The sequence below is a fragment of the Elephantulus edwardii genome, unplaced genomic scaffold, assembly GCF_000299155.1.
Source record: "Elephantulus edwardii isolate Elephantulus edwardi_28Jun2011 unplaced genomic scaffold, EleEdw1.0 scaffold00022, whole genome shotgun sequence".
NCBI lineage: Eukaryota > Metazoa > Chordata > Mammalia > Macroscelidea > Macroscelididae > Elephantulus > Elephantulus edwardii.
This window is the reverse complement of record NW_006399772.1, coordinates 5,316,327-5,329,231: the sequence shown is the minus strand read 5'-3', so window position 1 is coordinate 5,329,231 and position 12,905 is coordinate 5,316,327. Positions and strand designations below refer to the sequence as shown.

At 43.7% G+C, this 12,905-nt stretch overlaps 1 protein-coding gene across 1 annotated transcript in view; it reads right to left on the bottom strand.

The window, feature by feature from the left end:
* The window catches only part of GSAP (gamma-secretase activating protein), a 112,288-nt gene that overhangs the window by 20,295 nt on the left and 79,088 nt on the right, over positions 1-12,905 (bottom strand). Inside the window, exons 19-22 of the mRNA XM_006882600.1 lie at positions 11,744-11,797; positions 3,087-3,215; positions 2,184-2,242; positions 1,248-1,279 (exon numbers count right to left, since the gene is read on the bottom strand). Coding sequence (XP_006882662.1) covers positions 1,248-1,279; positions 2,184-2,242; positions 3,087-3,215; positions 11,744-11,797 — 274 coding nt within the window. The remainder of the gene's footprint in view (positions 1-1,247; positions 1,280-2,183; positions 2,243-3,086; positions 3,216-11,743; positions 11,798-12,905) is intronic.

The following is a 12,905-nucleotide window of genomic DNA, read 5'->3' as shown; positions in this document are numbered from 1 at the left end:
ATGTTGGCACAGAACCCTCACTTCACACTTCAGATATGGCCTGGTGACAAGGGCTCAGGGTTGGGACCACAGAGGGTTCCCCAGGGGCTGTTCAGTGAGCGAGACCAGGCTCTGTCAGCCAATGCAGGCAGAGGAGTTCACCATCATGGTTGACACGTGGCGAGGCGCTCAGCCGTGGGCATACGTAACAATGCAGCATAGAAAATAATTTCCATGTGGTCACTCGATACACACACAAAAACATTTAGCCCACAAAACACAAGAAGACTAGAAAAAAAACAGCTTAAAAAAGAAGAAGAAGAAGAAGGAGGCTGAACTTTAGGAGGCCTGAAAAACATCCGGGTCCCCTGACAACAACAAGGTTCGCACCTCGAGGTGCTCAGTTTCCCCTTCCTCCAGTCTCACTCACAGCCTAAGAGCCCCAGAGTGTCAAGACTTATCTCAGGAGTCACCGTCCCTGGGAAGTCTCTTCCCGCCCCTGTCCCTCTCCCAAACATCCCCGTCCTGCCTCTTAGAATGACACAGCATTTGTTCTTTGAGTAAGAAATTTTACATCCGTGTATGTTCCCCACATATCAATGATAAAGTACCACCTCACATGCCCCCAGAGCTACGTGCTGTATATATTGTCCTGTTTACCCTCACTTTCTCCTCACTCAGCCCCGAGGAGGGCAATGCACAGAATGGATAAAAGATCTGCCAAAGACCATGTGGCTAACGGTGGCTGAACTGGAACCGTCTCCTTCTGTCTCATGCCTGGGTCCTTGTGCTTCTCCCATAACCACACTGCTACCTGCAGATGCCTCATTTTTGTAATCCCAGGACCCAGCTTAATGCCTGCCCAAGTTTTAACCAAAAGGAAAGGCACATACAAGACCAGTCCTTTTGTGTGTCTCTCCAGGCAACTGGAGAGAAAGCAGCTCCAAGCCCAGGGAGGTGCTAAAGCAAGTTCTGTGGGTACAGCCAGAGGGCACGCTAATTAGCCCAACTAGACAAGGAGAAATAATGAAAAGCAGAATGCCAACACCCAGGGTCTCTTCCAACAAAAGCACATTTAGTGGTTTTCCCTGAAGGCCCTGGTGCCAGTTCTGACATAAGGAAAACTATGGGGCCCCTTTGACAAGAAAATGTCAGGAGTGCTGCCACTTACTTAACCTAGTAGATGTGAGGTTTTCCCCTGATCCACAATGGTAGAAGGAAGAACAGTGTTAAAAACAAACAGGTTTTATTACAGGTTTTTTCCTTACCCAGAGTCCTTGTTTGTAGGTTGAAAATCACCCTACAAATAAATTAGTCAATGTTATCCACACAGGAAATGTTTTATGTGTTTTTATTTATTTTTTTTAAAAGTAAGGTCAACATGCCATACAAAATATCCTCTTTTAAACACTTATAAAACCAATCCAGAAACTGTTCTAGGGCCATTGAAAACCTCAAAAACTTTAATCAACTTGGCAAAAGCTACATTAGGCAATTATAAAATCTTAAAACTCTTCAGTGCTAACGATGGTAATAATTTAGAACAATTGCAGCTCTCAGCTATTGGAAATAATGGGAACAGAAAATAGAACTGGGCTTGGAATGGGGCCTGTGGGATGACTCACATACCCAGAAAACACACTTTCAAAATAAGAGCACATAAAAAAAAAAAAGAGCACACTACCCAGCCCACTGAAAAGCCCACTTTTAAAAATCAGCCTCCTGTCTTTCCTCCCCACAAGTCCTCAATAAAAACATTCTTTGGTGGCAAAATCTATGTTGTGCTGTTAACCCGAAGACCAGACCTCTTTCTGGTAGCTGGAACCTACAAGTACCTCTGAGGTAGAAAGATAAACAATTTCCTCCTGTGTGATTTCCAGCCTTGGAAAGCCAATGGAGGGCCAGCTATGAGTTCTGACCCAATGGCAGTGAGTTTTACCCCTTAACCACTGAAAATCTTCATCACAATGTAGAAATCTACCAGATTTAAGGAGTAGTTCCCCTGCTTTCATTACAATTTCTCAAGACCACAGACACTAATTCCAGATTAGGACAATGGTGGCCAGTCATAAAACTGAGAGTATCATTTTGTGGGAGAAAAGGGACAAAAGGAAGCTGCTCTAGGAAGTGGGGCAGGCGCAGCCAAATGAGTAACTGTAAAAGCATGACCACTTAGAGATACAATGCCCTTGCACTTCTTTTACCTTGCTGCGTTATCAAGAATATTCCTCACATATGCTGTGGACCTTCTTTTCCCCGTTTTCTAGAAGTGAAAAGACATCAAGGATATGAAAGGTGACTTTTCAGACTGAAGACAAAGAGCAGTACAGTTAAGAGCCTTAAAGTAAAGAAATATACTTTCCACATAAGCAGAAAACATACATTTTTAAAGATACTTTTAGGAACTCGGGGGTTTTTTAGGACATAAGTCCACCACTGCTCCCATGGTAATAAAACCTCTTCATGTAAGAAAAAAAACCAAGCAAAAAACCTCACAACTTTTTATTCTGAAACTAATATGGATTCACAGAAAGTTCAAAAATAGTACAGAGAGATTCCCTATACCCTTCATGCAGTTTTCCCTAATGGTTACATCTTAACTATAGTATATAATATTAAAATCTGTTCCATCTGTGTCTATACATTTTTATGTCATTTGATGGCATGGGTACTTTCCTATAACCACCACTGCAATCAAAGCACAGAACTATCCCCTCCCCAGAGAGACCCCTCTTTGCTATTCCTGCATAGTTACACTCACTCCACCAGGGCCACATCTTGAAAATCACAAATGTGAGGATATCTAGATTTTTTTCCATTCAATATTTAATTACACAAGCCATGAAGAAAACACCTTTGAGACTTGGAAAGTAAGCCTAGAATTCTTTTTAACACACTGTATGTTCATTAATGCCCTTCTGTATCTCACTTGATGGAAAAGATCCTGGGAGAGCCCTGGTTGGCCAAGTGGGGGGTCAACAGCAAGCATGGAGAAACACTGGACCCTGAGGGGGCTGCTGAGTTGCCCTTGTGACTTTGGGGTATCACCTGGATACGATCGTGCATAGGGCTTTTACTTCTTGCACTGTTCTCCACCCCACACGCACCTCTTCTGAGATCAGGTTGTTCCACTCTCTCCTGATCACGCTGTTGCTGTAGTGTAAGTGTGGCTTGGCGTACTTAACGTACTCCAGATTGCTGTTCAATTTTTCCCAATAGCCCTTAAAGCTGTGCACCTGCAGGAGACAAACACATCAGTGAGTTTGAGAGACAGGGTTGGTGACTCAAAGGGCTCCTGCTGAGAATGGAATCAATTTTACATCCACACTCCTACATGGTGGCCTTGCTGAGGTGAATACTTCACACTCAAGCATGACAGCCTTTCTGAGGCGAATCCTTCATACTCATACCTGGTAAACTTTCTCAAGTGATTATGTCACCGTACTACGTGGCTGCATTTTGAGGCAAATACTCCTCAAGAGGGGCTTCGTGCTAATTAGTTAGGAATTCTAAAATTGAGTGACCTAAAAAAACTTCGCCTTTCCCACTTCATTTTCTAGTCCTCTTTTACAACAAAAAGAGCTGCAGCTCATTTTCCCAAACCAGAATCACTGCTGCCCTGAGCTAAGCCTAAACAGGGAAGACTGTGTCAAACACACCCACTCATTTCCTCCGCAGAGAACCACTGCTCTGACTTCGGTTGTGTCAACAATGCCATGTTCTGTCAGAAAAACCTTCACAAAACTGGAGACAGATGGGATAGGCTTACTCTTCCTCTAACTGTGTACTTTCAAAGATATTCCTGTGTCAAATTCTCTAAAACAGAATGCAGCTGTAGTTCGAGCTAGGTCTCTGAATTATTGGCATGATTGTACTACCCTGAAGCAAGAATTATCTATTGCATCATTTAAAAATAATAAAAAACAATGTTAATACATCTTTAATATGGAGGAATATAACTGACACAAGTTGTTCTGTTTTAATCAGCGAAGACAGATTTATGATACACACTCTCTTGCCAAAATCTGTGCATTTATAACAGGTTTGAGGTGGGCCAGAAGTACAATGTGTAGCGAGAAAATGAAATAAGCCAATGCCTCCTGTGGTGGCTGGTTTGGTTTTCTTACAAGACGAAAGAGCTCCTGCATAAAATACCTTCCATTAAGAAAAATACCTGAAGTTAGATAACAGCACTTAAGTTGTGAACACCATCTTGCTTTTTGTACATTAAGTACTAAAAAAAAAAAAGTCATTCTTTCCCTTCCTCCTCCTCTTTAGCTGGATATTTTATGTTCATTTACTATCACCTTATCCAAATTCTTATTGAAGGACAGCGATATAAAAGACAGTGGTTCAAAATGGATTTTAGATTATTAGTAATATGTTGTTTTGTACCATGGCGTAGGAGCTGACTCATAATGACACTCCAGCAGGTTTTCAGAGCCTGGAAATCACAGGGGAGGAGAATACCCTTCTTTCTTTCTCAGAATAACTAGTGAATTCAAACCTGTGCCTTTGGGCTGGTAGTACACAAGCCACCAGAGCAAATTCAGTCACATGAGAGGCAAAACAGTAGTGCAACTTTGCTGTTCTCAAAGGCTGAAATGCATGTCAAAACAACATCTGTTTATCTCTAAAAAGGGAAATAATAAATTAAAATAACTTTTTTCCCAATAAAGTGTGATCTCCAGAGAAAGCAGGGATGCTGGAATCAGGTATTACTCCTCTTTGTCCTACTCTTGCTTTCCCTTACCATTTATTTATAAGGAATGTACCTTAACCCACCCTTTGGCTTTCCTTGTACTAAAAAAGAAAAGAAATTAAAACCATCTTGCAAACTCTTGGCAGCAATAGGTTCCTGACAGAATTAATTACAGCTTTCTTGTTATTGTACGTCTGGGCTCAGGGACCAAGTGCCAAAACCAGATAACTACTAATTGGAGTTACACTGACATCTTGTGGCCAGCCCTGTTACCCAAACACACACCCTGAGTCACTGCAATTGGAGCTAACTCGTAGGAGACCTTTCAGCCGGCTTCTGGAGGCTGTAAATCACACTGGAGCTGCCGGTGGGCTTGAACCAACTGCCATTAGGTTAACTGCCTGAGCTCCCTCAGTTGCCTAGGAGTCACAATTATTAACAGGATGGCAAAGAGTCATTTTGTGGCAGTTTCTGTTGTTTTGGTTTGGTTTCTGGCTTTGCCCCAGAAGTCTCAGGGCCACAGTTCATCTAGGCTATTCCTAAGAGAGGAAAGGTTGACATTCCCACTCTCCCTTCTCGGGTCACATGCCTACCTGTCCGAAGGTCACTGTGAGCACACACTGTGGCCCCTAAAAAAAAGATTTCTCCCTAACTACCTTTCTACTCCTCACTCCCCAACTGAAGGATCCTGCCAGAGGGGCAGCTACACGTCAGTTCCAGATAATAACACATAACAATAGGGATCTTAAAAAAAAAAAAAACCAACCAAAACACACACAAAGTCTGGGTCCCATCCCTAGAGGTTTAACTGTTCAGACCTGAGCTTGTCGAGTTTTGGCAATTCCCCAGGTGCTCCTGTTGTTCGGCCAGGACTGAGAACACTGCTTGAGCACAGCCCAGCAATCTCCCTCCCACCCACAAGCATGTTACTCAATCTACACCTCTGGTTTAAAAGCTAATAAAGAGCTCGCCTGTCTGAACACTTGTGATTGCATTGTTAAATAGGAGATATGCTTAAAGAGGTGGTTTAGGGCCCGTCTGCAAGAATCCTCAGCACTAAATTAACACTGGTATGTTTGCTAACTCAGGGAATGAAGTAGTTCCAAGATGAAATCAGAGATGTTGTAACCCAGGATAGGAGGAGGAAGGTGGAACCTACACAATCATACTCTAACAGCCAAAGGTCCCATCTCACCAGTTGGCCTAAGGCTGGCCCTCAGAGTGCAGAGCGCTCCTCTTCAGAGCTGGCCCTTTGGAATATGCTGGCTTCTGGCCTCTTCAGAGAACTACCACCGTGTAAAGTGGAAGCCACAGCAGCCCAAGCAGCACCTCACTACTTGAAAGGTAACTTGTGGTGTTTCAAATAACGCACTTTGTCAGAACTTGAACAATGCTTCCCAAGAAGAGTAATCACAAATTTACCGAGGATGGTGAGACTTCAAATGTGAAACAGACTTTGGCAATACTGTCAGGAGGTGCCAGTCCTTGGAAAAAGACATCACGCTGTGTGAGGTTGAGGGTCAGTGAAAGAGATGATCCTCAGTGAAGTGGACTCACACAGTGACTGCTAACCACGGCTTGAGCATATCAGAGGTCAAGTTTATATAGCTTGTTCATAGGATCGCTATGAGTCACAGGTGACTCCATGGCACCTAACAACACTGGTGTTAGATTAAGAGGCTTGGTGATGCAGTGGTGAAGTTCTCAACTGTTAACCAAAAAGTTGGTAGTTCAAATCCACCAGGCACTCATGGGAGACATCTAGCCATCTTCCTGTAAAAATTACATAGGCTTGGAAACCAGGGCTTCAAACCAGTTCATTCAAGTTCCGTCTCTTGCGGAGAATGTGCATTTTCAGCACAGATATAATGAATCTGAAACTATGTTTTAACCAGATCTCAAATGATTCTCATAGATTCCCATGATTCTCATTGATCTCCATGTGATTCCTACATAGCCATTGTTAAAGTGCTGGTACTACTTTAGTATATCCAGAGTGGAAAGGCAAATTCTCAACAACGGGTCACTATCCGAAGCCCTGTCGGAAAACCACCCTATAGTGTGGGACTAAGGTCTGGAGGTGCCAATGAATCCAAATCCCACTCAGTGGTCATGGATTTTCTGGTGTTAAAAGCTGTCAAAGACTTAAGGAATGACCTAGGAACAATTTTTCCACATAAAGGGAAGATCTAAAATTTCAAGTCAAAAGAAGAAAAATTACTTCTAGCATCTTCTTTGGAGGCGAACTAATTTGGTTTCTTAGGATAGCATGCAATACCCCCAAAGACAGCTCACTACCAGTATTAATTAACAAAAGGGCCAAAGGATTCCACACTAAGGGGCTGTTTCTTATTTAGAACATGGATTGCCAAATGAGTTCTTTTTGGTTTTTGTGGGTTTTTTTAATAAAAAAAAAAGAGGCACTGTGGCACTTGTTCATTGTCAGAATTACAGCCAGGGGTAGAAAGCATCTGCCTTCCATTTGTAAAGGGCTTGCTTGGCTTCAGTCCCACTTCTGCTCATTAACCAGCATCTTCTTACAGGGAGGAAGCCAACTTGAAGAGAACCCTTCACTCCATGTGCCAGTGCTGAGCCAGCAGAGCGAGGGCGTCTGTCCAGTTTGGCTCCTGAATGGACCCCATCTCTGGATCAGCTTTTACTGGCAGCCCAAAGAAATACTGTATCCCGCTATCACACACCTACATACACACATCTGCAAAACCTGTCATTTTTTTAATTATTTTTGTTGTGCACCCTCAAATTGGATCAGATCCAACTGGCACAGGAAGAGATTGCCCCTCCTTCTCCAGTGTAGTATTGGGTGGATTCAAACCAAGTGCCTTTGGGATTGCAGCACAGCTTCTTGTCACTAGGCCACCAGAGCTCCCTAAAATCAGTCCTTTCTAATGCATGGTGTCTCCATGTGCGTCAGAGCAAAACAGCTGATTTTTCTTGAGGTGCTTCTGGGTGGACTGGCATGTCCAACCTTTCAGTCAGCAATGATCGTGTTAACTCTGGTCCATAAAACTAGCACCATCTTAAGCCAAAATGCTCTAAGCAAAATGTAACCATTGTGCACAGGCCCAGGGCTGGGAACCCTTAGCCTGCATGGAAAGATGACACAATGCAACTGCAAAGTGTCTTGTTTATAAATAGATTTCCTCTTGTCCCTCAATATTTCACAAAAATCCCTCTTTTGGGCTCAGTGGGGTGGTTTTGGTAGTCATTTTGAATGAGATAGACTTTGTTTTTATGAAATCACTATATGTAACAAATTGTTCTAATCAGCATACATCCTGAGACAGTCAATGTCAGTTCCTGCCTTTCAACTTCACGAAGGAAACACTACATCCTCAACCAAAACGATGAGTACGAACAGCACAACGTAGTGGCTGGTCGGAGCAGAACAAGAGGAAGAACCTTTGGCCCTGTGTCTAGTCCTCAATTTCACCATCTGGGAGTAGACTGAAGGTATGTGTGTCTCTAGAGGAACAAACCCATCAGCCTGATAGCCTGTTTCTAAAAAGCAGGACTACTTTGCAGCATTATTAAATAAGGTGTTAGAATATAAATGATACTCACTGCCCCAAGAAAATGTGTACAGAATTTGTCAAAACCACAATGCTAGCGTTTAAAACTATAAATAATTACTCTGTGATTGTGGTGATCTCTAGCAAATTTTTTTTATTAAGTGACTGCAATCATCAGTAGTTGAGGGATGAGGGGGGAGTGTTGCTGATGCTTCACTGAGTAATTAGTTATACTCCTGTCCATTCAGTTAAACCATATTTTTAAATATTTTGGAACGGATCAAGCATAGCTCTGGATAGAGAGAAGTTGGGGTGTCACCTACTTTCTTCCTAATCCTCAGGATGGTTGTAGGCAGTCATGCTTCTGCTTCTGAGAGGCCACGGTGGGGCAGTGAGTACCAGAAAAAAAAAGCATTCAATCTTTCTGGCTTTCCTGATTTCTGTGTCAAGTAGTTACTAATCTAATCAAGTGATTAAAGATGTTTGACTTAAATTCTTTGGGGAAAATACTCTGTTTCTCCAATCACAGCATGCTCATTTGACCTTCACCTTTCTATTTAAGAAGTTATGGTTTTCACTGCTTATATATTTTCTTTTAATCCTAAATGTTTCCTTGGTTGGCCAGCCTTCATGGGTTCTCTTTTCATTATAAAATCAAGCCCAAGTTTTTACCTTCTAGAAGCTTCAACAACCGATGTTTTTGTTGCTGTTAGTGTCAGCGAGTCGACTACTCTATGAACAACAAATGGGAAACTTGCCCTGTCCTCTGTCATCTGCACCATCTCCGCCAAACTCGATACCATTGTTGTGACCACGGTGTCCATCCGTCTGGTTGAGGGTCTTCGTCTCTTTTTGTCATGTTTTTACAAACTGCTTTGGGAAGTCACTCTATAAATGAGGAAGATTCTGTCTTTCCGGTAACACACTTCTCATTTAGGTGGTTTATGCACGCTGATGTTTTCATATCCTAAGCATTTGCAGTGCTCCACTTCATGCTAAAATGATTTGCAGAGTTAGCAGGAGGAAAGCGCATCTCTGGTTTCATTTTGCCATTTCCTAACCAACTCATCACAGGGCAGAAATAGTAGGTAAGAAGTGCTCCTTCCGGCCACAAGAAGCCATCACACATCCTAAAGGTAACTGGTGATTCCAATTTTCAGAGCTAAGAGCAAGGAAGCATGACAAGAACAGCCACACAACTGGGGTGTGGGAGGGAGGCACAGGGACGGGGACTGCCACCAAGCCCATTGCAAAATAATTAAGCTGGGACCAGGGGTAGAGAAGTAGGTCAGAGGCAGAGACACAGAAAGGAAATGGTTTGACGCAAGCAGTGGTTGGGAAGCGAAATAGGTATCAAGGCCAGTTATCCTATGAGCTGGAAAATCCTGATTAGGTACTGGGCTGACTGATGAGGATGGCAGGGGGTGTGGCAGGACCCTGGTCAAATCAAACTCAGTACTGTCTGTCCTCTCCTGAGAACTAAGCCCTTCTGGAAGTCAATCAGTAGATCCATATCCAGTGATTGTTGTTATATGTTGCAAGTCAGAGCGAACTCCCAGGTGACCCTCCAGTGGGTTTTCAGAGTCACACAGGAGGAGACTGCTCATCTTTCTCCCATGGAACAGTTGGTGGATTCAAAGTACATGCCTTTGGGTTGGCAGTACAACTCTTTCTTACTAGGTCACCAGAGTTCTCTATATTCAGTGATTAGAAATCCTAATTATGAAGTCTATGTTGCAGCATCACCTGATATTACAGTAATGTGCTATAATAATATAGTTAGTGATATTCATAAACTGTTTCCAGGTTTCTAGTTCAGCTGGGCAAAATATGCATACCCCTAATAAACAGCAAAAGGAAATTGGGGGAAATGGGCAAGCTAGGAACTAGAGAACTGTGGAGAATGGTTGTTAAAAAGGTCTTAACTAGTTGGTTACTTATTCACTAAATATACTACAATTTTTATAGAGATAATGAAAGAGGGGGGTCTCATAATAAGAGCCTTTTAAATTATTAACAAGGGAGCTCTGGTGGCCTAGCAGTAAGGAGTTGTGCTGCCAACTCCATGACAGGTGGTTTGAATCCACGAGCAGCTTCATGGGAGAAAGATGGGCAATCTCCTCCTGTGCAGTTTCCAGCCCCTGAAAACCCTCTGGAGGATCAGCTCTGACTCTGTGGCATAGAACAACACGAAACTATCAGTAAAACCCTTTCTATGCTCTTCCTCAAAGAGTTTAGTGGGGCTTCACCATGCTCCAAGCCTTTTGCTAGAGACCTAGCTGCTTAGTGTATCTTTAAGGAAATCTGCTAGGACCAAAACCCAGACAGCTGACCCCAACCCCACCATCTGTCCTCTCTCACTCCCAATGTATCACGGTGACCGCAGATGCCCATGGCTTTCCCCAGCATCCAGGCCTGGCCTGGAAATCATGCATCTGGGGAAAAAAAAAAGAACCAAATGCAAGTAACAGGCAGCAACTCAGTGAGCTGCCTGCTGCCAAAAGTTGAGATTTCCCAGTCCACACCAAGTTATAATTAACAGGAAGTGGTGCCCAAGCCCACAAAGGAGCTTCAAGGAAGCTGCGCTCAAATATCTCCACCCCACCCCCCAGTATTGAACATATTCTTCTCTACTCAGCCCACCCCACCCTATTCTGCCCATTGTGCTCACAGAGCGCTCTGAAACCACTGGGCTGCAGAAAGACACCAGCAGCCACAGGGCAGCAGGCAGGAGGGAGGTGCACAGCGGCTGGATTGAGACCATGAGGGAGCCGACACAGGCCATTCTTACAAAACAGAAAAATGCTTCTCAGAACCAGAAGGAAATTAGATAATCCCAACTCAGGCTTACTTAATGGCTTTACGATTTGAAGGCTGTGCGCGTGGATGTGTGGGTGGACATATGTGCATGAGTGGGGGGGGTGTGTCATGTTGAGGGAGTAACAACACAAATGAAGGCTACCCAATCTTTACAGAGAATTTGCAAGAATTCCAGGACAGGCTGGTTTGCAGGGTGGTGTCAAGTCCTAGTCTGTATGGTTTAAGTTGAGCCCTGTAATTTTCTCCTATCATCAGAAAAAGTCCTCCTGCAGAGAATGGCTATAATAGCATACTCGATGACTAAAACACAAAGCAAAATCAGTTGCTGTCAAGTCGATTCCAACGCATGGCAACTCCATGTGTGTCAGAGCAGGGCTGCACTCCACAAGGTTTGCACTAGCTAATGTTTCAGTTGTAGCTTGGCAGATATTTCTTCCAAGTTACTCTGGGCAGACTTGAACCACCAATCTCTCAGTTGGCGGTCAAACCCTGTCAGCACCATCTGTGGACTCACTCAGAGATCACTCACTGATTTAGAAAGGATCCTCTAGCGAACCAGCCCGTACTGTCGGGCCCACAACCCTCCTGGAAGTGTTCAATGCCTTTGGGAGATGAGGAAACACAGGGCTGCAGTTGAACTGTAGATGGAGCACGGAGACAAGCAAGGAAGCCAAGATAACCTGGGCTGTTGGCCTCAGTGTAAGGGACGTACCTTCATAAGAGGCAGTGCAATCTCTTCTGTCATGAGGGTTATTCCAGGAATTTCCTGTGGTGGAGAAACATACATACAACCTGCTAAATACATCAGCAACCGGGAGCTCAGGCCTTTGAGGAAATGCTTTCCCCACAGACACAAGCTGCTGGCAGTCCTGCTCTCTCGCTGAGGGCAGTTTCCAGCCTGCTAACCTCTGCTTTAAATAAACCTCAGAGTATATAAATAACAGAGAACACATGCAGCCGGTCTCCTGTCCCAGGACAGGAAATATTCTTTAAAGTCACCATTAAATAACTGACAGGATCCAAAAGAAAGAAAAAGTCTATCGTGAAGATACACTGAGCTAACAGCTCAGCCTGTACACATTTCTACTTAAGAACAAATGAGGTGGACCACATCAGTACCGTCAAACACCATGTTAAGGGGGAAAGGTTCTGGGATCTGAATCCCTCCCTCCCTCCTCTTCTTTCACTTTAAATATATCGCAGTTGGCCTCAGCCTCCTTGGAAAGGAAACGAGGTCAATGGGATTTGTACACGACTCTATGGAAAAATTTTTTGCACCTTATCCTGCACCATAATTTCAAAGATAAGAGCTCTCCACAGTCTGTCAGCACTCTCACCATGGCAAATGGGAAAGGTGCGCTGTTCCTATGAGGAAGTGAAGTGATGAATCTTCAATTAACCAGGCAGCATTAAAGCCGAAAATCAAACACAGGATGTTGTCATTGTTAGAACCTGTCAAGTCAAGTTTCAACTCACAGAGAATAGACTTAATAGGACGGAGTACAGCTGCCTTTTGGCTCTTCTTGGCTGTAATTTTCGTGGAAGCAGGTCAGGTAGGGGTAGGGGTAGGGTTCCGCTTAAGGTTTGGTAGGTTAGTGCTCCCGCAGAGACGTGGAGTGGGTTTCAACGGCTAACCTCTGAGTTAGAAGCTGAGTGTTAGACTGTTTGTGTCAACAGGCCAAACAAACAAAACCCATTGCCTTCAAGTCAGTTCCAACTCACAGAGACTATTAAACCTCCAGGCAGAGCAGATCAGTTTTCTGGGTTTCCAGGGCCATTAATCTCATCTTTCTTTTCCAAGAAGTTGCTGGTGGGTTTAAACCATCTATCTTTTGGTTAGCAGCTGAGCTCTCAATCACTGCACTACCAGGGTT